Source organism: Tetrao urogallus, assembly GCF_951394365.1.
Source record: "Tetrao urogallus genome assembly, chromosome: 1".
In the NCBI taxonomy this organism is placed as follows: Eukaryota; Metazoa; Chordata; class Aves; order Galliformes; family Phasianidae; genus Tetrao; species Tetrao urogallus.
In genome coordinates this window covers 116985978-117011893 of record NC_136813.1, presented here as the reverse complement: position 1 = coordinate 117011893, position 25916 = coordinate 116985978, and the positions used below count along the sequence as shown (strand labels likewise).

Here is a 25916-nt window from a genome sequence, read left to right as displayed (position 1 = left end):
CTCAGGGACTGCTGTAAGATTTTGCTGGACTACTGCTACTTCAGTATTCGTCTGGGTTTAGTACAAAATGGGACCAAACTGCAAAATTCAGTTGGCTGCTCCAAGATGCAGCCTTGATAACACTGAAGACAGAGGAATAATCATTTCCCTGTCCTAAAGACTAATACAGCTCAGTATGTGGTTAGCCTTTACTGCCACAAGGGTGCATTGCTGGCTCACATTCAACTCACTGTCCATCAGGATCCCAAGGTCCTTCATTTGCAGAGCTGCTTCCTAGCCAGTTGACCGCAACTTATGCTGGCAGATGGGGCTGTCCCATCCTTAGTGCAGAACTTTGCATTTATATTTGCTGAATTTCTGTAGCATCTTATAGGAAAGGACTGTGCAGACACTAAGGTGCTAAGCAAACTGGTACTGTTTTCCCAGATCTCTGAGCTTCCTGCTGTTGAATCCAGAGAGCACTGAGAAGTTGTTCCAGCTCAGAATATCAAAAGAAATTATACTTCCCTTGACCTCACTCACCTGTGGGGCAGGTCCTTCATCAAACATTGGTGGAGGAGGCGGAGGAGGAGAAGGAAAAGCTTCATCTGGGGCTGGTGGAAAAGGCTCTTCAAAGGGTGGTGGGGGTGGAGGAAAAGCACAGTTTGAGGAGAAACTTAGATCCTCTCCAGGTGGGGGAGGAGGTGGCAGCGGCAGCTCTATGAAGAACAATGAAAACAAGAGCAGGCCTCAATCATTTCTCATCCTAGCCAGTTACAAACCCCACAAGGCACCTTGAAGGTATTACAGCGAGTGCTCCCCAGTATCCATCAAGGACAACCCCACAGGATTGCTTTCACCTTGTCCAAACTACTTGCTGTCATATAAGCTACTGCATTAGTCACTAGAAATTCACTGGGTAACTGAGAAACATATCCTAATGTTTTTTCTTACTCCTCCTCTTTCTCTGTACCCTTGCATGTAGAAAAGGCAAAAGATGTCTATTACAACACAGGTCAAACAAGATACTCTTTCCCTTCACCCTTTATGTGAGAAAGGTATTTCATCATCCAAGCACAACAAAGACAAGCAGGTATAAATTCTACATCCCTTTTTCTGGTTATACTAAACATCCCCTCCTCTTTCCAGTTAGTCCCAACCAGCAGCAGGGTTAAAGATCAAGTTTTTCACTCCTGCTGCTCCATGTATTTCTTCCACAGCAGTTATCAAGTTGTCTTATCTTTATATGCAGCTGTTTTACACAGGCTTTGTTAGGATTTCTCATCTGTAACCTAAAGGAGACGAACTGAATGTTTTTAAAAAAATGAAAGCTGAAATCTTATTAGCCAGTGGAATGCATAAACTGCACTGGTATGCAGTACCTCTTCCAAGTCTTCTTGTTCTGCTTTTGGGGAGTAAAAAAAAAAAAAAAAAAAAAAGTAATACAAAGCCAGTATTTCTTCGTTGAAATTACAGTTTGGGAGTAAGCTCAAGTTTGCATGAGCTTTCTTTTTTTTGGCTTATTTAAAAGAACAAGGCAGAAGCAAAACCCTGCTCTGCTGTCACAGTGCTTCAAAAAGATGCACTAAGAGCCTGCTTTAGGAATTATTTGCACAAAGAAGTTTCCTGCATGACCAGTATTAAATATAACATTACAACAGTGATATCAACTTAGTCATCCTGCCATTTAAAACAGAGAAACCAATTGCTATGGGTTCACGTTATACTATCATTCCTCTGGGGAGTATACAGGAAAGGGAGAGAATGATCAAAGAGGTGTATCAGGGAAGAATCAAATCAGATGCATACCTTGACTGAGTCAAAACTGAGTTTCAGTCATTCATCTGCCTTGCTAGTACAGCTTTGCTAGCAGCCCTTACCCACTGGTGACGTGACGGCTTAAGCCAAACAGTACTGCTAATCTCCATCAAGCCTGTTCCTCCAAAAGAAGCTTTACAGGGAAAGAAGCGTGCAAGCGGAACAACTAACACCCAGTTCTCTCATTACTATATTCTGAAAAACAATTTTTAACATCCGTTTGTTTGCTTTTGTAGTTGAGCTAATATATTTCCGTCAATTTGATGCAACCTACACACACACTCTTAATCCACAGAACTTTAGCAGAAAAGCATAAAAACTATGATAAGACCTTGGATGACAGAATCAAGATTCCGGCCAACAACGTATAAGCAAAAGGTCACCAGTTAGGTGGTGCAATTCTACAAGACAGAGGCACCGACACCCTGGGGCCACTGTGACTCATGAAATGGAAAAAATGGTTTAGTCATTTGCCTCCAAGGGCAGGATCAGCCTTACTACCATTAGATCAGCTGCCCACTGAGTTAATACAGGACACACCAGTGTTACACAGGAACCTTCTGCTCCTTAGAAGAAAAACAACCAACCACCAAAAGCAACAAAAACAAGTAACACCCATAGGAAAAAAGAAAGAAAAAATTAAAAAGGAAGCACACTAAAGCACAAAGTCAGTCTACACAGGAAAACACACTCAACCCAAACCACTAGTAGAAAGCATAAAACTCAGTTATACAAATCTCATTTCCTGGTTTTGTTAGCTTCCTTTTCTTTTCATGCAATTATTTCTACTTCCTTTGAAACTGCAATCTTTGTTGCTAAAGATGAGTCCACAAGAAGGGTCTCTATAATTGTAGACAACCAACTCAAGTTAAGATGAAACAGTAAGAAAAAGAACAGTGTGATGCACCAGCATCAGGGCGAATGTTCCTGCAACATACTTGCTCTTCGACTTGCTGGCCAGAATACTACTGCAGTTACTAAATTATACGTGCAGGGAATATCATGAAAAAGCACTGCATTCCTCCAGCTTTACTAAAATCTAAGTGCAGTTGCTTTCCTAACTCCTTTCCTAACTGAGATGCCACATATTTTGAGATCATTTTACAACCCCCTTTATCTTACTCAGAAACTTGCAAGCATCTACAGCAAGAGCATTACTTCATTTACAGTGATTCTCATATTTAACCCAGTTACAGACCTCGCACTATGAGAATTGAGAAGCATATCCACATCTGCCACACCCCTCTTCACCTACCTTCTGCTGTCATAGATACGGGGATCTCCCCCACTCTCCCTATCTGGGCACGCTGGGCGCCAGCTCCAGGAGGCTGTGGCAGCGATGACTCCGATGCACCCCCAGTCTTGAAGGGATTCACCTTGGGTTTAGGGGCAACCACAGGTGCAAACTTCTTCTGTGGGTTGTAAAAGGACGGTGTGGAAATGTTGATGCTGACTGTGGTCGTCATACGGGTCCCTGGGGTACCTGGAGAAGCCATCTTTTTGGCTGCTGGCAGGAGAGAAGAGAGAGGAAAGTGATATAAATTCAGACTTGGTCCAAGTGGGAATTAATAGAAAGGAATATACAATGGAGAGATACAGGAGCTTGTGTCTGGGCAAAGGCCGAGGAGCCAAAGCAGAGTGTAGAACACTTTGAGAATCAGTACAGGAAGGAGGAGGAACGGCGACTAAAGGCAGCTTGAATAAGCCTTATCTCAGCTCCGCACAGTGCTGACCACAAAGGCGTTTCTTGTCAGCCATGTGCTGCTACAGAGAAAACCAAGCTCCCTGCTGCTCGAGACCCCTCCACACACAATGCAGGAAGGAGCTGACGACCAGTGCAAGCATCTTCACCCAGCAACCCCCACACGACACACAGCACCCCTCTTCCACGACTGGAATCATTTCCTCTGCCCCACTTACCAGATAACGTCATCTGTTTCCTCTTGTCCTCAGCCTGTGACACCCCCAGCAACGTCCCCTCAGTCCCCAGCACACCCCTGCACCTCTCATCCCACCCACTTTACCTCCAGAGCCTTGTGTGCAGGCAGAGGCAGAAACAACGGGTCAGGTGAGGCGTTCTTGGTGCCACATTCCCCGGCAGGGCCCTCTGCTTTCTCCCTCTTCCTTTCACTGCCGGTGAAGGAGCATCCCCTGACCCTCACTGGCTGCGCCAGCCGCCTGCTCCGCCTCCACCAGGAAGCAGTTCCAAGGGCTCAGGGCAGCATCTCTGGGGCCATGAGAGTCAGCACCTCAGACTGGAGAGCAGAGCTCAGGTCACTCACACACAGCAGCAGGCAGTGCAGCTGCAGCCCTGCCACGTGCAGGGCCTGGCCTGCCTGCGGTATGCCCAAATAACTCAGCTTTGTTCTGAGCGCAGGGTGAGCATTGCTACATGCAGCCATGACAGCCCCTCCGTCCTCCCTCCTTTCTGTCACCAAATCTGAATAAGCGTAGGCTAGCCCCACCAAGCCAGCTGTTTCAGGAGCCTGAGGGCTACATTTCCAGCATTCCTTCAGCCCTGGAATTCAGGTCGGAAATCTCATCTGTGCTAAAAATCTCCTGAAAGCCAGATGCTTTGTTGCAGCCCTGGCACGCCTACAGTTCTAACGCCCCAGCCCAACAGCACTGCTGCCAGCCCAGGGCTCTACGCCCGTGTTTCAGACCAGTGCCCTTCCACTCTGCTTGCAGAGAGCTCTAAGTGATAGCTGCTAGGACAGCTTTGGCATCACCAACTTCCACCCACCACTAATTCACCCATGGCTGCTGGTGAGAGCTACGTGCTCAGTTCTACGTGCTGCTGTGGTTCCTGGTAAGATGGACCTTGTAACAGTTTACAAACACACAACAACATAGACAAACAGTAAGGCTATGCTTCTGCTCTTTTTTTCCTTTGCACAGGGTTGACAAGTTGCATGCACTTGGACAAACAGCTCCGGGCTCCTCAAAAAACAGTGAGCTGCAGACAAAGAGTTGAGCAGAGCATGCCCCATATGGTCTTACATGGGAAAGGGCCAAGGCAGAAAAGCAATCAGCAAGGTCTGTTGCTGATCCCTCACACTGCTAGGAGCCAGCAAGTCAGAAGAGACTGATGAACTCTACCCAGTCTACAGCTCCTACAGAGCTACTGAACTTTAGTTAGAGACCTCTGAGCATTTTTTAGAGGCTTTTGCTGATAGAGACACTTAGACTGTCTTGTGCTCCACTGTTTTGTCACAGTGTAATGAATCTCCTGCTATAGTCCTACCAGAATAGGCTCTTAGGAGCAGAACACCACAGTCAGAGAGTAATTTCTAATGGCTGTTCAGACTGAGGTCAGCCAGCAGTGAGACATCCTCCACTTCATAAAATGTGCTGGCATCACTGTCAGCAGCTGCTATCTCACTGAACCCAAAGCAGCCTATTTCCCAGTATGCAGTGTCACATTTAAGGCCCTTTCTTCTCAAAGCTGTCTACATACAGCAGCTGCCCCTGCTCATCCTCACTTCTGTTATCTGCCTGCCCCCAAACAGACCCTACAGGTTGAGGAAGGCTGGCCTTGCTGTGTCTCCCCTGCTCCACACTGCTGTCAGTACCATCTGAACCCTATCAGGAACACTAGTCCTGTGGCACTGTTTGCAAAAGCAGTTGGAAGAGGGAGTGTCAAACCAGCAGATCTAATCTCAGCTCTTCACGTGTCCCTGAGGTGAGAGGTTTTCTGCCTGCTGATAACAGCAGTTAGATGACTCAGGTGGACCTGTGAAGAAAGACATCCCCCAAAGGATGCAGTTGCCTCACACACTTGCAGAGCAAGGAACTGTAGGACCAAGCAGCATCCCCCTCAGCAGCAAGGTCACCTCCCAGAGGTTCTGTGACAGGTCTGCCAGCTGTTAGACATGCACATGGTTCTCAGTTCTTTGGCCTCAAGACAACTTTCAGGAGCCAAGCTCCTGGGCAGTGAAAAAGAAAGAACACGGAGGGAAAGAGCAGAATGCCATTTGCCACCTCAGCTGGTAGAAAGAAAGCAGTCTGTTTTGGGGCACACAGTAAGAGCTGTTTCAACACTGTGGTCTGACACACTGCATCTGCATTTCCCCTATTTGCCAACTTCCCTTTAGATACAGGGGGGAGGGTGCAGAATGAGAGCCATAGCAAAAAAAAAAAAAAAAAAAAGGAAAAAAAAAGAAAAAAAACCCCGCACGGACCATAAAGCAAACAAGATGTAGGAGTCATGCTTCTTTTCACCTTCTCATACAGGTTGATGCCAGAAAGTTCTCCCCACCTGCCCCCGAACTGCAAATTTTCACAGAGCAAAGTCCTACCAGCTCCGCAAGCCACAAGGCAGAGCCTGCAGAAAAGCAGGATGGGGGAAGGGGAGCTCAGAGCTGCGAGCTTTTTCCACATATGTTAGCCTTGCCTCCTCCTCCCTGTGCAAAGGGAAAAGAACTCCAAGAAGCTATGCAAACATATTTAAAGCGTTAGGAAATTCTACGAATTTGCAAGCAGTTGCGCCGTCACTTTCTCAAGGTACTCCCAGAGAGACAGAAGCTCATCTATTAAACAAATTTCATGCACAAAGAGCCTCAGATTCTTCTCTTGAGCACATCTGGAAAAAGCCTCCCTAGGTGTCTCGCTCATCCACGCGTACACAAAAGAGAGCTTGTCCCGACCGAGGCAACACCCCCTCCTCCCTCTCCCCCTGCTCGTACAGCAGCTCCAGCCGACTCCATTGCACCAGCAGCGGGCAAAACCCACTGCCTTCGCACTCAGAGCGGAGCCGCTCTCCGGCAGAAGGGCATCCCCACCCAAACGGGCAAATAGATAAATCGTGACCTAAACGAACCCCTCGGTCCAGGAGGCGTTTCCACAGGTCAGCCGCCGCCCGGCAGCGCCAAAAGGACCGCGATCCCCCGAGCACGGCGCTGCCGACCGAAGCCCCTCACCGTGCCGAGCGACTCACCTCGGGGGGAGCGAGAAAGGGAACCACCGCCCCGGGGCGAGAGGCGGGGGGGGCTGCTGGGCCGGGGCCTGGGGCTGCCTCGCCGTGCCCGCCGGGAGAGGCAACAGAAATGAAGGGGGGAGCTGCTGAGTCCCAGCGCTTCCGACCAACTCTCGGAAAAGCCTCGCCCAGGCAAAGTTGTTTGACCATAAAAGGAGAGAGGCTGTGCGAACAGCTGAGCTCACTCGCCGGGGAATGTAGCAATGAGGTAAGGGGGGAAGGAGCGCCCGAGGGGGACGGGCCGGCTCGGGCTGCGGCGGGAGCCCCGGGCTGACATCTGGCGCGCTCCCCGCCCCCAGCCTCACGAAGAGGGGCTCTCGGGGGCTTTCCTGTCGGCGATCGCGACCAAGAAGCGTTCTTCCGGGCTGCCCTACCCCTATCCTGCCGCCCCGCTGGGGCCCGCGGCCCTGGCCGCCTCCATCCCGCCCTCCCCGCGCCCCACTCCGCCCTGCAGCTCTCTCCCTCCGTCCCTTCTTCAGCTCCGGCGCCGGGCTGGAGCCGAGGGAGAAATCCTGCGGCTCTGCTGAGGCGCTGCCCCTGTCTTCCAGAAATTAAAGCGCGCATCCCATGATTCTTCAGTGCAGAAGTGGGGTTTGTTCTTCTTGCGTTGCCTGCGAAGCAGAAACTGAACTTTTGTATCAAAGGCCGGCTGCTTGAATTGCCTCGTTGTATGGTCTGTGCTGCACATGGGCTTTGTTTTTGGCCCAGCACTGGCCAGGGCTCGGTCCTGCTCGATACCTGGCCCAGTGCAGTAGAGTGTGTAGTCTGCATCAGTCTGAATCAACTGCAATGGTTGATTCTCCTTGCTTCTACGCCTCTCAGGAAAGAGGAGTGTCAATGAAGGCAGCATTCCTTGTGCTCTGTGCCATCATTAAATGTTGTCTTCAGAATTCAGCCTTAATATTGGGGTTAATGCCCCTCCAATTAGAATTTCTGTATTTGGTGATGCTCATGAGATCTGGAGCTTTTCTGCTTCTTAGAAACAAAGGTACCTTCCAGCACCGGTAATTCATTTGCAGGTGGCTGAGCAAACCGTGAGCCATGCCAATTAGATTCCCAGCGTACATTACTGCAGTATACTCCCATCAGAGAGCTGCACAGAGAGGTTCAACAAGGCTTAAGAAATCCAGCGTAAACAAATTAATTTTATAAGCAGGTTTGGCACAAAGAGGTAATGCGTTTTATGATGCAGCTGGAAAATGAATGGTACTCTAAGGTTTTCCAGTTCAACACAACTGAAAATGCCACCTATACCAATCTATCTGTCCGTATGTCTGTCATGACATCTCAGTGCTTCCATAGCTGCAGCTGTTGAACTGCTGGCCTAGAGCTGTTAAATTCTTAAGGATATTTAATTCTCATATAAGTGCTAAATATTATTATAATGCGACTTCTCTAGGCATGTCATCAGTCCCACTAACTACTGTAATTAATGCATAAAATAATTGTGTAGTTTAAGGAAGGTTTATCTGCGCTGTGCTGAGTCTTCTAATACTGTTGCTTTTCTAGTGCTGACAGTCCTTTTCCTTTTTGTTCAGGGAAAGATGTCAGTGCAGAAGTAAAAAGTAATGAAGTTCTGGTACACTGCAGTGCACCTCACACAATCAGCATGACCTCAGAGTATTATACCACTGTTCCCACTGCTAGCCCTGACTCCAAAGAAAACAAAGAATGTCTCAGACTGAGATTTAAAAAGTGCTGAGAGAATATGAAAAAATTCTACCCTCTCATCATTTCTGGTTACATCCACATAAATCCAGATGCTTGTACACTTTATTGTCTCACCAATCTGGTCATGTTAAAAACATCAGCTCAAGGAAAATGAAAATAAAAAAAAGAAAATGAGTCCATCCTGGATGTTTTATGTTACTTCTCACAATGGAGAAGCAGATATGAAACAGGTAATTGTTTAGTTGGTTGGAGATGTGAAAGACAGAGTTCTCAAATCAGAGTATGTCAGAATACATAGAGAAAAACTTTAATTTGATTTTGTGGATTAAAAAAAAAATTCTCTTTGTGCTGATAACCTTTCTTCATGCAGTTCTTTGCTTGGAGGAGCAGACATTTTTCAGCTGCAAACTCAAAGTAGTACCTTGAGATACAGACAGCAGCAGTCAGTCCCCTTACTAGGAGCAGAATATTATTCCTGAATAAGAGTTCAGCTGCCTGGGAACAGATATAGATCAGCAGGTATACTTGGCTTGTTGTGCCTGAGGACATGGGCTTGACCTTGTGTTTTCTGGAATAAGCAGTAGTCCTCTTCTTGAATCCCTTTGGCTGTCCCATGCCATGGAAATAGTGATCTGGTATTTTGGAGTGTACTGTGGTGTGAAAGCTACTGCTCCACACATGTTGGGTGGAATGACAGCTGACTACAAAGCAGATGATGGAGGGATTTAGACTATGCAGTTCTGGCTGGCTCCTTCTTTGAGATCTGCGAAAGTAAGCAAGGCCCAGTGCTGTCTGTCAAACCAAAGCTTAGAAATTCCTGAAGTTGAATGAACACACCTAAGAGAGACTAAGTTTTCATGGAGACAAACATAAAGAATCCTTATGGGCAATCAAGTTGCAAAATACAACGAGTAAGTAAAGATGAATGCAATACAGAAGTGATGTGACAAATTCATTTACTGCACTGAAATTAGGAGTATGCTGGCAGTGATTAGGTGGCTATAAAATAAAATTAAGATAAGAAAACATAAGTTCTTGGGTACAAAAATGATTCCTTCCAAGATCACCAATAGGGAATTAAACCTTTGGGGAAGAAAATCTTACCTAAATTCAAGAGGGCTCCAGGTAACTGCAGATTTCAGTATTAACAGCAAGCTAAAGGGCAGAGGAAAGCTATTTGGATGCTGGACAAAATGCTTTAACTATGTTAATAATGTAAAATATCTTAATCTGTGTAATTTTCATCTATACTAAGAGATCTATTAGTGCCGTTTTATCTTAGCATGAATTAGTCATTATTAGTGCTACTTAAGAGTCCATGTTTTTGTAACCAATGAAAAGTCCTGACTCATACCTGTCTTGCATCTCTGTTACTTCTTTAATCATGTAGCTTCTGTTTAGTCTAATTACTATTTTTTTTTTCTTTTAATTTATTCTAAGGTGCTACTCATCAGCTTAACCTGTATACACTTTCTTATTTAAATGTTGTCTGTGGGAACAGAAAAATTGAGAATAAATAATGGGTCCAATTTTGTCCCCAGGCCAAGAGGTTCAGACGATGTTAGGTCCACACTGTCTAGGGCAAGGCCACCTGCAGCAGGCTGGCTGCTTGCGTACCGACTGGAGCATGAAATGCATTCTGGTAGGAGCTCTTGGGGGATCCACTGTGTTCTCACAGCATAGACTCTTAGCATGCTCTTGACTTACTCCCTCCTGTGCATTGCATGACAATTCTCCATGTAAATGCTTAGATCTGACGAAGGCTGACATGTGCTGTGGCATTGGATCAGATAAACGACTACAACCATATAGATATCACTGTCCTGCTGATGCAGGCTGCCTCAATTTGCAGAAAGGGGAGGGGCACTTGCCAGGCCCCACTGTCCTGATTGAAAAGTAATTTCAAGTTGGAGTGCCTCATTCCCCTTCTAGGATGCATGTTGGCAGCTGGGTGCCAAAGAGTTAAATATAGAGATGTACACTTGGAGACTGCACAGGCTGCAGTCTTTATAAGCCTAATCATCCTCCTGCATCTGTGAAACTGGCATGCAGTCAGGAATTTGCAGAGTTATTTGCAAAGGTCATGAATTCTTTTGGAGAAGTCCCTAAACAACAAACTGCCCAGGAAAGATAGATAGTGCATCTGATTTTTCCCTTTAAAACCAAGGCTGCTATGCAAAGCAGACTGTCTTCTTTGAAGGGGCTCATTCAACAGCTATGGAGAACTTCAGTGATCTCTGAGAAGTGTAATTGACACTGCCCCTGTAAGATCCTCATAGAAAACCTTTTGATGTTTGGGATGGAATGAGCAGGCAGTGAAATGGATTTGAGAACTGGCTGAATGACTGGGCCGAGGTGGCAGTGGTCAGAGGCACAAAGTCTAGTTGGATGCCAGTAATTTTCAGAGTACCACAGGGGTCAGTACAGGATCTAGTCCTATTGAACATCTTCATCAATATGGATGATCATCATGCACCTGCAATACATTCACAGAAAGACATGAAACTGAGGGGAGTGGCTGGTTTCACCAGAACACCGCACTGCCTTTCAGAGGGACTTCAACAGGCTGGAGAAATGGGTTGACAAGAATCCATGAAATTCAACAACAAAAAGTCCTGCACCTATGGAAAACAATGCGTAGCACCAGGGCTACTTTCTGGGGGCCACCCTTTTGCAGAAAAGGACCTGGGAGTCTGGGTAGAAACCAAGTGAACATAAGCATAACATAAGTGAACATAGTGTGCCCTCCTGCTAAAAAGGCTAATAGTACTCTTGGCTGCATTAAACAAAATATCACCAGCAGGTCGAGGAGGCGATCTGTCCCCTCTACTCAGCAATGGTTAGACTGCACCTGGAGTGCTGAATATATTTTTGGGCTCAGATATGGATTGACTGGAAAGAATCCAGTGTAGGGCCACCAAGATGGTTAAGGGCCTGGAGCATCTCTCCTGTGAGGAGAGGCTGAGACCTGAAGCCTGGGAAAGAGGAGGACTGAGGGATCTTACCAACATACATAAATACCTGAAGGGAGGGTGCCCAGAGGACACAGCCAGGCTCTTTTCAGTGGTGCCCTGTAGCAAGACATGAGGCAGTGTGCACACACAGGTACACATGGGGTTCTCTCTGAATGCCAGGAAGCACTTCTGTGCTGTGCAGATGATGGAGCACTGGCACAGGTTGCCCAGAGAGGCTGTGGGGTCTCCTCCTTGGAGATCTTCAGAAGGCACCTGAAGGTGGGCCTGAGCACCTGCTGTGTGTGTCCCTGCTGGAGTATGGCTTGGGCCAGATGGACCCAGAGGGCCCTGCCAGCCTCAGCCATGCTGTGATTATTTTTATATCTTCAAATTAATTTATAATATATATTATAATATGTAGTATTGCATTATACACACATATGTACATACTTCAAAAGGCCATTCTAATCACACACACAAAAAAATTAGTGTCCCTGATTAAAGCATTAGAAAGAGTATAATTTGTAAAGAACAACAAAATAATCCTCCTTCTCTGGTAGGAAACACTTTAGTGAGGCAATGCAGATGTATACAAGAAAGAGGGAGCGAGGCATCTCTGTGATATGATCATGGGCATACCAATGTGTCACAGGCCATCTTAGTGGCCAGGGGAGCAGAGACTTGGGGTCTATTATGGGGAGAAGCAACATTTCTAACAGGGCTGGCAGGTCTTTCCTGAACAGAAATATGGCAGAGGTTCAGCTCCCAGATATTATCAGTCTCACTTCTGTTTCCTTGTTTCCTCATGCCAAGTTTTCCTGATGAATAGCTGCCTCTCCCCTTCATGACAGGGCAGCATTGCTCTCCCACATCTTGTCACTGCAGCAGGACCTGACTCCTGAGGAGCAAACAGGCTAGCTCAGTGAGTATCTCTTACCTTTAGGGTAGGATAAGCTGTTCTGTGACTCTGGAAAACCCCAACTAGTCAGCCAAGGCCTAGAGAACACAGCTGAAACACAGATGAGTAATTGCACCATGCCCATGGATGTGGCTAGATGTGGATTTCTGCCCAAATCTGTTCTGCTTTGGAAAGCAGCTATACCCTTGCAGTTTCCACAGCCTGATGCCCTACTACTTGCCACCAGCAAGAAAAGTTGAGATGTATTCAGTTGTTTTGTGCACATAGCGCTTGTCAGAACTAACTGTCAAAGAAACAGATGTGTCACTCTGCTAATTAAAGAGCTTACTCTTCCCGTATGTGGTACAAGCCTCTTTCCATCCTAATTGCTGTAGAAGTCACCTTTCTTCTTTGTTACACTGTGTAGTCTTGTAGGCATACCAAAAATAAGAGGCAAAACCAGATCTTCAGCTCCCTTAGTTCATACTGAATCTCATATGTCATACAGTAGAAGTTCTGTGGTGGCTTTCCCACAGTAGCTGGTGCAGCTCAGTGCTTCAGGGACAGAGGTGCTGTCTCTCACAATCTATATATTACAGTCTCAGTAATATTATCACAAAACAGGATCCTGGTCACTGTCTCTACCCGAGTGCCATTATATTCACACTTGAGAACTGAAGGAGCCAAGTAAACAGAGTGACTTTTGGAGACTGCTAGCTTTGTCTTTTTGTGACATGACCACAAAGATGTGTAGTTCTGGTCACGAAGAATGAAGTCTGATATAGTCCATACCTTTATTTTCTGTAGGAAGTGGATACTGAAGCAAACTACTCTTTCTTTTGAGCCTCACAAAAATAAGTAATTGTTTCAAACCAGATTGGAGTCCTAGCAAAAACTAGTGCATACACACTGTAGATGATTAAGGAATCAGGGCTCTAGAGAAAAGTGATAAACAAAATAGACAATACAGGCATATAGTCCAATAGTCTGCTTCCAGAAACAAATAAGCGAAATGCTGACTGTATACAAAGTGCACAGTAAAATACAATCTGTGTACAGCTTTGATGTGGTGCAGCCTCCTTAAGACCTTGCTTTCCAAAAGCAAGAGGTATGGAGCTAGTACTTGTTACCAGCATGTTTGGTAGTTAATTTACTGCCAGTATAAATAACGGGATGATTACAACCCAGACAAAAATCCTGGACTATTTCCTGGGGTTGCCTGGATAATTAGCAGGGCCTTGCAATAGTGCCGCTGTTTGTCTAGTAGCAGCTGTGGAAAGTGGTAATTTATTAGAGATAGCTGACCTTAGAGCTATGATTTTCAGTAAGTTGAAAATGTAAAGGTGTGACAGGTGTTACTGAAAAGGTGTGCTAAGTTCATTCTTTACCTAACAAAGTGGTCAAGCCTACACGAGAGCCACTGACTGTGGGGAATAGGATATCAGCAGTAACAGGCCACCATTGCCAGCACTTTGTAGGTAGGCAAAGTGATGTTGAGATACCGGTAGCCCTAACTGTTGATCAAAGTGCTGAAGAGGTTTTCAAAAAGTTTAACCTCATTATACGAGTTCACACAGGCAGGGCGAGCAGGCAGGGCAGGGCAGGGCAGCTTGCCATATAGGAGGAGGGATAAGGGGCCACTTAACTCACTTAACAGGTCGTTGATCTTTTGGCACACTGATACGCAGTCATGGTCTCTACACGTGGGGAGCTGCTGCTAAAAAGGACGTGGAGTCTTGAAAGTATGTATGTCCGTGCAGCAGTTCAGGTCTCAGACTGCAGAGAATGCCTGGCACTGTGACTGCTACAGGAGGGCAGCAGGAATACCACCTGGGTATGGTGTGAGCAGGTGGATGATCTGCTCAGCCTGGTGGTGGAACTAAAGGAGGAAGTAGAAAGGCTGAGAAGCATCTGGGATTGTGGGAAGGAGACTGATGGGTGGAGTCACTCTCCTCCATCCCTACAGTGAAGGGCATGGGGGAGATGCTCTTCAGGCAGTGGGGGATCATCTATCCTCTAACAGTCAGATGGGAGGGGGTCACCTCAGAGACAGTAAGGGATGGAAACAAGTCCCTGTCTGGGGCAGCGAGTGGAATGCCTCTCAACCTGTCCCACCTTCCCAAGTGCCCTTACATAACAGGTATGAGGCTCTGGAGTTGGAGGGACAGGGGGATGTTGATGTGGGTGAAGGTCCATCCATGCAGGAGAGTTTGTCCAGGGCTCATCAGACTGCTCCTCATATCACTACAGCATCTATTAGGAAAAAAAGAAGGGCTGCTGTCATTGGGGACTCCCTTTTGAAGGGAACTGAGGGCCTGATATGTCACTCAGACCCATCATACAGGGAGGTGTGTTGCCTGCCTGGAGCCCAGGTGAGAGATGTTGGTAGGAGCAGCACTCACCAGGTCAAGCCCTCCAGTTATTATCCTTTACTAGTTTTCCACATTGGAAATTAAGAGGTAGGCACAAGAAGTTCTCAGGTGATCAAAAGGGACTTAAGAGCACTGGGAAGACTGCTGAAGGGATTGGGAGCACAAGTAGCGTTCTCCTCTGTCCTCTCAGTTGGTGACTGGGATTCATACAAAAGGAGGAGGGCAGACATGCTGAATGAATGGTTTTGCAAATGGTGTTGTGCTCAGGACTTTGGGTACTATGGCTTGGGATGCAGCCTTGAAAAAGGGGGAATGCTGACAGCAGATGGGAGGTGACTGACTAAAAGAGCCACAAACATTCTAGGGAGCAAGCTGGCTGGGCTGGTTAGATGGGCTTTAAACTAGATATGGCAGCGGAAGAGGGTGTACTGGATGACGAAGAACATGGGAACACTGTCACCTTGGGAGGTGGTAGAGGAAAGCCCCGGAGTTGTCCTGAAGCTATTAGGGAGGGCTCCTCTTAGAAGTCAACGAGGCCAATAGCCAAGCTGAAATGCTTCTGTACCAATGCATGCAGCATGGGAAACAAACAGGAGGAGTTAGAAACTGTGGTGCAACTGGGAAAGTTTGACCTAATTGCTATCACGGAAACATGGTAGGATGAGTCCCACAGTTGGAATACTCTGATTGAGAGCTACAGATTTTCCAGAAGGGATAGACAGGGTAGGAGGGGTGGCGGAGTTGCCCTCTATGTTAGGAAGTGGATATATTGCAAAGAGCTGTGTCTTGAGAAACAGCCACGATCAGGTTGAGAGCTTGTGGGTTAAAATCATGGATCAGTCCAGGAAAGGGCATCTAGTGATTGGGGTTTGCTACAGGCCGCCTGATCAGGGAGAGCCTGTTGATGAGGCCTTCTAGCTTCAGCTGCAGGAGGTGCCATGCCCATGGGCTCTTGCACCTCTCCTATGAGGAAAGATTGAGGGAATGGGGCTTGTCAAGCTTGGAAAAGAGAAGGCTCTGGGGAGAGAGACCTCATTGTGGCCTTCCAGTACTTGAAGGGAGCATATGAACAGGAGGGGAAACGGCTGTTTATGAGGATGGATAGTGATAGGATAGGACAAGGAGGAATGGTTTTAAACTGAGACAGGGAGATTTAGGTTAGGTATTAGGAGGAGGTTTTTTACACAGAGGGTGGTGACACACTGGAACAGGTTGCCCAAGGAGGTTGTGGATGCTCCATCCCTGGAGGCATTCAAGACCAGGCTGGATGTGGCTCTGGGCAGCCTGGTCTGGTGGTTGGCGAGCACAGGGGTTGAAACTAGGTCAACCCAGGCCATTCTATGATTCTATGATTACTAAGTCATTGACAATTTGCACATGCAGTTCTCCAAAGGTGCGCTGGGATAATATAGGAATAGCCTATTGTGTGGATTGGTTGACTACCCATTTATGCCAATGTGGAGGGTTTTTCCTGTACTAATGAAACTATCCGTATCTGTCACCAGATAATGGTAAATACATCAGACAAGGGCTTGAGGGACAGCATCAATTAAGTTAGCGGTGGATGTTTCTGGAGACATATTTCCTTCAGTTAAGGCATTCTCCATTAAGGTCAAAAAGATGAGCATGTCCTACATACTTGTCAAACCTCTTGACTCTTTGCGTCCATGGCTTATGAAACAAGTTGCTTGGAACCTTTATCTTTACCCAAAATACTTCAGTTCCATGCAAACAGCTGTAGGTAATGTGTTTGGCCAGTTGAAATCTACATGGAGACCATCAATGGTCAAGCTTCATATGAAAATATACTTCTTTCCTGGGATTCTTGAGTGCCAGGTCATGTCTTCAGCAGTGATGGCTAAAAGTTGGGAGCAGAATGTAGTGAAATATGCTTGTGAAATTGAGCCAGTAGAATCTCATCAGGCTGCTAAGTGCTTCAGATTATGAAGAAACCACTATCAAACCACTTTTTGCAGTGTGACTGATGTTCCGGAGACTTGGACTGATGTTCCAGAGTATTGGACTTACTGCTGCCAAAAGAAATAAATGTGATATTTACGCATTTATTCCTCCCGATCAGTTGTTTGTCTTGGGCCTCCCACTCAGGGAAACGTGGTCTTTCTTCCCAACATCTTGATATGTAGTATTCAACCTCATTCAAAGAAACTTCTTGGTCCTACTCCTGTTTGTTTGCTCTTGATGTCCATGCTCACCAAGACTGTGTCCCGCCAAGGTGGTCATTATGCCTCTAGTTTAATAATATAAAACAAAAATGAGATTTGATAAAAGAAAGTATATGCTTATATTGAAAACAGATTTATGCAGTAGTACAGCAAGGATTATGGATTTGTACAAGGGTGCAGTAAATGTAAAACAGTGCAAAAGCCACATACGATATCCAAACAATTGCAGGCAGTGCATGATGACGTAGCCAGAGTATTGTCAAATGTAAGACCTTGAAAGGGATGGAGCTCTCTCAGCTATGGTTGTCCACTTACCTAGGGGAGCAAAGCAGAACACACCAGGATACCATAGTTTCTCCATACTTTCTGACTCAAGAAAGAGGAAATCTCCATGGAGATACAAGTTTTAACATATATTAAAAATACTATATCCATCCCTTCATAAATTTCAAAAGTAGGCATTACATAGGGCTGAAACTACCCACCGCAAATTAGTCTTCTTGACTAAGAGGACAGAGAAGGGTACAGAATACTAATCAGTACTGAGAGGGATAATGCTTTGGAAAACATGGACAAAGTTTTGGTCTAGTTGATGCTTTTCATTGCCCATAACTTCTCAAACATGATATCACTGCAGACAGATAGCAGATCTTGTGTGCCAAAAGCCTAAATTTAAATTGATGAGTTTAGCTTGCAGTCAAGGTTAGAGGGACTATAAAACATAGAAACTTTTTTACTCTTTTATGTGACGTATTTTTAGGAAGCTAGAACAATTCTCTTGGTCTCAGAATTAATTTAGTCTTTCAGCATATACTGATGAGAAGACATTATGCTGCATCCTCTTTGCTTTGTTCTTTGACTGATCTTTACTAGAGTCCTAGAGCCTCCAGTTGTCTGCTCTTTACTCAAAAATTGCATTTCTCCAAACCCGTACACCTCCAACCAAGGAGCGAAGCTTCAAGTTACATTCTTGTTGCCCAGTGTCTTAAGAATTCCACTTTCCTCAACATATCAATAAATTATTGGAGAGACGATGAGACCGTAACTTTTTTCGTGTACAATTGTTTCAACTCTTTTATCTCGCTGATAGTAAAATGAAGAAGTAGTAAATATGAAAGTATGATAAATGCTCTTACTGCATGTTGAAACCAACTGCACCTTTGGGGAGATTAAAAGGAAGAGCAACATTCTGTGGGAACAGTGAAAAGCTGATGTCCCCCAAAATGCAGAAGAAATACTTCTGCATCTACTGCACTTTTTGTTCCGGAGCCTTACTGTATGAGGATGGGCCTACTAAATTTGAAAATGTGAGAACAGAGCAGCTTTTTGAAACATAGTGATGGCTGATCACAGTACAATGCTGTGAATAAAAAACATGTATTGAATCAATAGGTGTCTTGTTTCTGTTTAAAACTACTTATTTTAAAGCATGCTCAGGACAGAATTGGCTGAAAATTAAAGATGCTGGATTATGACAAGCCATCACAGAAAGTACTTGTAAGCATTAAAACATAAGTGATTCATGGCAACATTACCTAATTGCAGCTGCTGGTCAGCCACAGAATCAACAAGGATTAAGAAGAAATAGCTCATTATTGTCTGCCAGCATAAAGACACAGCAATGTCTAAGCTCTGGCTAAGATCACACTGTTCTAATGCAGCACTCCTTGATATTTATGAGAAGTGGAAGGGTTATCAGTTGGATGTAATACTGTCCAAAATGGTGGCTATTGTCTTTCCTGCACTTTTCTGTCTATGGAAATCACAGGGTCTTTGCCCAGTGCTGATACGTATGAGTCCATATACTCTAAGGTGAGGCGGTAAACAAGATGCTGTCCTTTCCTGGTCTGCTTCTGGTAGGGGATGCCTCTCTACAGGAAGCATCATATAGTATCAGCAAATGGTTTCACCAGACTCTTCTATAGCTGCAAAGATCCTGTTCCTCAAATTTCAGTAGAGAACACAGCAAGAAGCAAGGTCCCTGTGTGCTTTATTAAGGAGCTTGTCAGCAGATGAGAACATTAGACCTCAGAAGTCTTGAAACACAGACAGGAAACGAAATGTCACCCCCAAATCAGCACAAAGGTAGTCATTCTAGATCCTTTAAGATCTCATACGGATTACAGCATAGTAAAGCAGGTAGGTTTATTCTGATCTCCTAAAAACAGCAGTAGGCCTGACTTGATTCCAAAACCAGTTTTAGTCAATGTTGATGTGCCAGTGCTTACTCACAGCAGCTGCGTGCTCAGTGTTACGTGTCAGAGACTATTTTCTGGATAATTTTTTGAAAGCGAGGGCCATTCTGTCAGCATGAGTGAACAGTTCTGGTTGATATTTTGCTTCTGGATACATTATACTATTGTTATTCCAGACATAACAATTTGGTAGTGAGGACAGAAATACTGGCTTTTAAAATAAGAAGTACTTTCTTTGTTGTGACTTTGCTGAATGTTTTTATTGCGATTTGCATAACAGTATTGCAGAAAATCCCTTCCTCATAAAGAGCTAATAGCTTCACTTTCTGAAAGCTCCTCGTTCCCCATCTCTAATACACCATAGGGACAGAATGAGAAGATGACAACTGATATTTTGTAAAGCTAAAAATACCATGCCTTTTTACATAACACTAGAAATTTAGAAAGCACATTTACTGCTTGCAGTTTATTTTTAAAAATGCAGTTTGAGCAACACCACTGGTACAGATTCAATTGACATTTATGAGAAGTAGCTGCTGTATGTTTCACTGGGAATGAGACATTCAGTAGAGAATGAAGTAAATGTTTTTTAAAAAGTTGAATAAGACTCATACTGCATCAAAGGCATTTGCACCCTGTTACACATCTCAAGTTCATGCCAGCGTCCCTTTTCTTAGTGCGTACTATGTAACCATTCTGACCCTCCAAAACTATTTCCCCAGACCTTGTTTCTTGATACTAGCTACGTGATGCTGAGCACCCTGTCCACTCTCACTACAGCAGATTCACCAAATTTTGAGTTGCCATTTCTTTCTTTTTTTTTTTCTTCTCTTCCCCCCCTCCTTTTTTTTTCTTTCTCTTTTCCTCATTATCCTTCCTGGGATGCTCCATCAGTGTTCAGTTTCCAATAGATTCCTCTAGGATATCCAAAGTTTGTGTCTCTACTTTGACAGCATAGACCATTTTGAGAACTCACCATGCATGAGAAGGGGAAAAATAATCTTTTGGTGCCACCATTACTTCTCTTCAGCAACATAGGAGAAAATGCCATTGAGCACTAAGAGGAATTTTTGATAATTACTTTACTGAGTGGGTGGATTAATTTTACTGAACTTATAATTTTTTTATGGCTTTTAGATATGGGCAGAACAATATCACATTTGCTTGGAGGTGCATGTAGGTATGCATGAGCTTATTTTGCAGTATGTAATGCAAATATATCCTATGTCAATACCTTCACCTATTGTCTTCAGTTCATGCACATAGCCTCAAATATTTCCCCAGATTGAAAGGACCCAGCCTTCCATTTATGTATGTCAAATATGCTACACCCTTTCAGTAGCTGAACCAGGCTGGTACTTCCTTTTTCATTCTTTGAATCTCATAGAAAGGTTTTGTCTCCTGCACTGAAGGAAGGATCTCCCAAGCAAGAAAGAATGGTATGAGTCATTTTGTTATCTCATTTCCTTTTTAGTCCTCTCAAAAATCCTACTAGTAGCTAATACAGCTTGATGTAGAATTAACTCTTGTGGTATCTACTCCATTACTTCTGTGAAGCAATTACAGAGATCTCTGCCAGAAGAAGCATTTACTGAGGAATCCATACTGCCAGTGGCAGAAGGCCAGCAGAGAAGTGTATTGGAGCAACAGTCCCTGGAGGGTGATTCCTGCCTCTATAGATCTGATACACACATTATTTTTTGTAAACATCTCCTACTTACAAAGTTAGTAGGCCTCTGCTTATTTTCCACAGCTGAAGACTCATCTTGCAAGAAGCAATGTATGAAGTTGTCTGTATCCTTCTGTGATGTAAATTGGTCATGCTATGGGATTATAAGTAAGGATTTAAAAAAAAAAATCAAAGAAGGAAAGCAAAATGAGCAGTTGTTTTTCAGTCTTTTCATAGATGGATAGACATGGTTGCCGATGAGATCTTTGGGGATGGAAATTAATGTTAGGATGAATGACAGAGAGAAGGATGATATTTTAAATTATTTTGGAGTTAGCAAAGTTTAGTTAAAAGTGGAACATTCAGTGGCAAGATTTATATTGGTAATTTTTTGCATTTGCACAGCTTTAAAAGGGACTTAAGGCAGAAGACATGGGGCACATTATTTATTGTAATATAATCACCATCCCTGATAATTAATTAATGTGAAATTAATATATTTATTAAGCAAGTGTGACAGTGACAGTAGCCTTGTATTTTACAAGCAGTGTTTCTCAGGAAGAATTTGCTCCAGTATTCTAACTTAAAAGATTTTTATATAATATATATATTATAATATATATATATATATTATATTATATATATTATATATATATTTTATATATATATATATATATATATACAGAGCTACAGGGAACATAGGGAAAATTAGGTTTAATAGTACAATTAATCACTAGCTTAAAGAAAAGGTAATCAATGCTTAACAGCATGTCTTAAAAAGCAAATAAAAATTCATTAACAATTTACAGCATAAGTTTGTCTTCGGGGTTATGATGGAAGTGCTACAGTATGGATTTGGAAGAAGCTGTTAAAAATCAGATCTTTTTCTGAAACTGCTTTGCTCTATGCTATTATATATATGTCTCTGCTAGGCAGAGCTTTGCTCAAGCACATCTTTCTTCCCACCCTCTCCTGCTCAGACCTCTCCCTGAGTGCAGGGATGGGGGAAAGAAGCTGATGGACGGCTCCTGTCACTTCCCAACTGTACAGGTCAACTTGGCATTCAACCCTGAAACAAGTGCTCACTTGGAGCACACACTTTTTTTTTTTTTTTTACTACAGGTCTGTCAATCTCAATTGCTCACCACCAGGACTCCCCTAGTGGTCTTCTGCAGAGCTGCTTTCCAGTTAGGTGGCATGTCCTGGAGCTCGAGGCTGTTTCTTCCCAGGTGCAGGACTGTACGTTTCTTACTGAATTTCATGAGGTTCCTCTCAGCCCATTCCTCCGGCCTCTTGAAGTCCCTCTGGATGGCAGCACGACCGTCTGTTGTATCAGCCACTTCTCCTAGTTTTGTGGCATCTGCAAACTTGCTGAGAGCATACTCTGCTCCATAATCCAGGTCATTAATGAAAATGTTCAACAGGACTGGATCCTGTATTGAACCCTGAAGTACTCTGCTCATTACTGGCCTCCAGCTAGAATTTACACCACTGAACATTGCACCTATGTGAACACATATTTACCAAGATCTTTCAGATCAGCATTTAAATCACCACTACACAAAACATACTCTGTACACACTTTCCACATGAAACTGTAGCCTAATTATCTAAGAAAGTACCTGCAATACTCAAAAAGATCTTCAGAACCTGTCAGAAAGTGCATTTCAAAGGAAAAAAAAGCACTTTTTTGTTTTGTTTTGTTTTGTTCATTTACTTCTTGACCCTTGCAGCAGCACCTCAGGAAAAGCAATCAGCTTTACTCTGCTTATGCTCTGTTTTAGTTCAGAGATTCAGTCCTTTTGCTTTTCTCATACATGAGAATATTCATAAAATATGCCTTGTGCGGAAAAGACATCATAGGACATTAACAGATATGGCTTGAGTTTAGAATTTCATCTTCCTTCAATAGAAAAAAAAATCCTCCTGGTGGCCATTTTGACACAATCTTTGTTTGAATCAAAAGTCAGAAGCGGAAATGTCTCCTACACACACTATATGAGCATGTTAGAAGTCAGTAACAAACTAAGCTATATCTAATAACTGAGATGCTGCAGTATTTTTTCAGAATGTAAAATAGCTGCTCTTTTCTTATGCTAATTTATGATAAAAATTGCACTTCAAGTGAATTTAGGAAGAAAAGTTAGGTGTTGGCTTATTAAAAACAAGAAATTGTTCTCTGATGATAAGCTCGCATGGAACCTCCTGTATGGAAGAGTCAAGCAGTTGTAAGAACTACTGATAGCCTAGAAAGTTTTCCCAGCTTCACATGAGAATGAATTTTACTATTTAAAGTAGATTTATATACATAAGGTCTGTAATGAATAAATGTAAGAGTAAGAACCAATAAAGACACTATCTTTTGCTTAAACATAAGAAATGGCAGATAAAGCATGGCTGTGGGTGGTTGGGTGCTAACAGGTAGAAGTACTTCCACAGCTAGGTGGTATTGATTCAAAACAAGAAAAAAAGGAGTCCGTGGCACCAGCCATGAGGGCAGGTCAGTAGTTCTGTGCAGTGAATGAACAGACACTTTGGTATAATCTAGTGGGAACACTGGATATTCGTCATCCCTGGAAGTGAGAAGTCCTCCTCTTTGCCAGTTCTTTTTCTGCTCTGCTTGCCTGATCCGTACTTTTCCGTACCTTACAGCATCATTATCACTTGCCAGATCCTTGTGTAAACTACCATGTCACTAAAGCAGCAGAAAGCCAATCCATCAAGAACTGGAAAGCTGATTTTCAGGCACAGTAAGTGCTAGGAGTTGCTCAGCTACTTATGGAATCATACCCTGAGGCCAAAGTCAGAACAGACTGATGCAGATTTTATTGTAGTTCAATGAAAGGAAAGCCAAATCCGGAGTTGAAAGGACCCAGGGATGATGATGAGCTTGAGACAAAGTGATAGACAAGGTAAAGTGTCAAGCCCAGGAAAGAAAATGAGGAGTCAATGTGACTTACCTGAAACCACCACTGAAAATGAACCAGTGCAAAGATATGCCTGAGATCAGAAAGGTTTACAGAGTAACAATTTTAGACTGTGGGTGGAGAGAAGGGGATTAAAATTGAAACATGAAGGAGAAAGACTTAAGAAATCGCCCACAGCTGTATTAGTAATACATCTTCTCTCTGCAAGGATAAGATGCAAAAGCTGTTTGGTCGGGTTTTTGGTAAGCCTTCTCAGGACAGCTGTCCTGATCAATCCACGTACAACAGCTGCCTGGGCAGTCACTAGCTTACAAAACATTTATCTAAGACAGGCCTTGTGTCTTAAAATACCATTCTTCCTATTTCAATTTGCTTTTGTTTCCCCTGTCCTTGAGTTTAGACCTGGAAGTCAATGTGGATGTGCTCTTCAGAGAGGCTAAAACACCTCTAGGTAACAAACTTCCACAAGATCTACAGTTTCCCAGCATTTTTAAAACTTAGGTTTCAGGAGTTCAGACACATCAGGAAAATATTGAGTCATTAAAAAAAAAAACAAAAAACCAACCAACAAAAAAAAAAACAGCATGAAACCTGACAAATTTGGAAATGCATGGAGGAGGAAGGAGAAAAAAACAACTGTGGAGAAATTTCATCCTCTCTGAAAGCAAGAATGTGCTGTGAAGAACATTATAGCATTCATGGCGGCCTCGGGAACCCAGACAGGAGACTGGGATCTCTTATACTTAAGGAGTGTTATGTTCACCATGCTTACTAGATCTTCAGAGAAGGCGAACATATGTAACAGCTGCTTGTATTCAGACATTGCCATCTTTTCTTTTCTGCGTGTCTTTCCTATGTAACTTTTACTTTGTAAGCAGCCTATATAGGCAGAGTCCCTCTCTACCTACAGAGTCTCAGGCAAAACATGTATTCTTTATGTAAAGCCTTTTTCTGTTTCTTTCTTTCTTTCTTCCTTTCTTCCTTCTTTTCTTTCTCTCTTTCTTTCTTTTTTAAATGCTTCCTTAGGCTCAGCGTAAGCCATATATGGGAGAATGAACTTACCTATTCCCCATATCTGCTGTTAGTAAGACTGCTCAGCTGCCTTGAGCATAAACAAAAATGAATGAGGCCCAAGGCTGAGAACAAAATAACTCATATGGGATCAACAGAATTTAATTTGCTAGGCTGGTGGAAGGAAGCTGGTGAGATCGGATAGGATTTGTAGATGAAGGAAGCACAAAGCAACAGGGAGAAACCACGAGCACATCCCAGCACGAGGGTGGGAAGGTGAAAACTGAGACAGCCGGTGGTGCCGGGGAAGTGGACAAGGACGACTTTGCCTGTTGCCATCAAGCGAGGACAAATTTGAGCCGCGAAGGGGGCAGACGTAGCACCTGCCCCTGGAGATCCTTCTTTACAACCATGCCGGCAGGGAGGCATGGGAAAGGCCAGAGGCGATCCTCCACAGGGCTGAGCTCTCTCCTTTCACCTGTCCACCGCTGGAAGGGCGGAGGGCAGCGCCGCAGTCTGCACCCGCACGTGGGAGCGCTCCGGGCGGCAGCATCTCTGGAAGATGCAAATCAGGTCGGGGACCCCCGCCGTCGCCCTCGGCGGCTCTCCGGCAGCGAGAGCTGCGAGAAGCCAGGCCCCTCCCGGGGGACTCGTCCGCCGCCGCCGCTAGGGGGGCTGCCTTTAATTGAATCAAGTTTGCAAGTGTAGTTACCGGGAAACCAGCGCGAATCGCCGCCCTCCAGCCCGCCTGTGCTGCCGCCTCCATCTCCAGCATCCCCGTGCCCCTCGCTTCTCCTTCCGGGGACGCTCCCCTCCGCCCCCGGCCCCACCTGCTCGTCGCCCGCCAGTGCGGCAGCACCGCCCGCCTGCCGCTCACCTGCGCTGTCCCGGAGGGCGGGAGAGGCCGCGCGGCGCCCGCCTCCGGCCGGCCAGGCCCCCGCCTCCGCCCCGCTCCCGCGCTCCCCGGGGGCGGACGGCGCGGCCCGGCCCGGCCCGGCCCTGCCTCCCCGGGCCGCGGAGGCCGGCAGCCAATCGGCGCCGCGCTGCCGGCCCGCGGGATCCCCCGGCCCGCGTCTCCGCGCCGGGGGCAGCCCGCGCTCGTACCTGGCCATGACCCCGCGCCGGTCCCGGCTGGGCCAGCCCGGCGCCTCCCGCTGAAGGCACCGGCTCCTTTCCGACCTCTCCCCGTCGCCTTCGTCCTCCGCTTCCTCGCCGCCGAGACCGCCGCCTCTTCCCGGAGACCTGCCGGAGTGATGGGCTGCAT

At 45.1% G+C, this 25916-nt stretch overlaps 1 protein-coding gene across 1 annotated transcript in view; it reads right to left on the bottom strand.

Annotated features, from left to right (window-relative positions):
• Positions 1–25916, bottom strand: part of ZYX (zyxin) — a gene marked incomplete at both ends in the record, with an annotated part of 29538 nt that extends 3622 nt beyond the window's left edge. Inside the window, 5 exon segments of the mRNA XM_079541372.1 lie at positions 523–698; positions 3053–3304; positions 25721–25753; positions 25756–25874; positions 25876–25916. Of these exon segments, the coding sequence (XP_079397498.1) occupies positions 523–698; positions 3053–3304; positions 25721–25753; positions 25756–25874; positions 25876–25916 (621 nt within the window).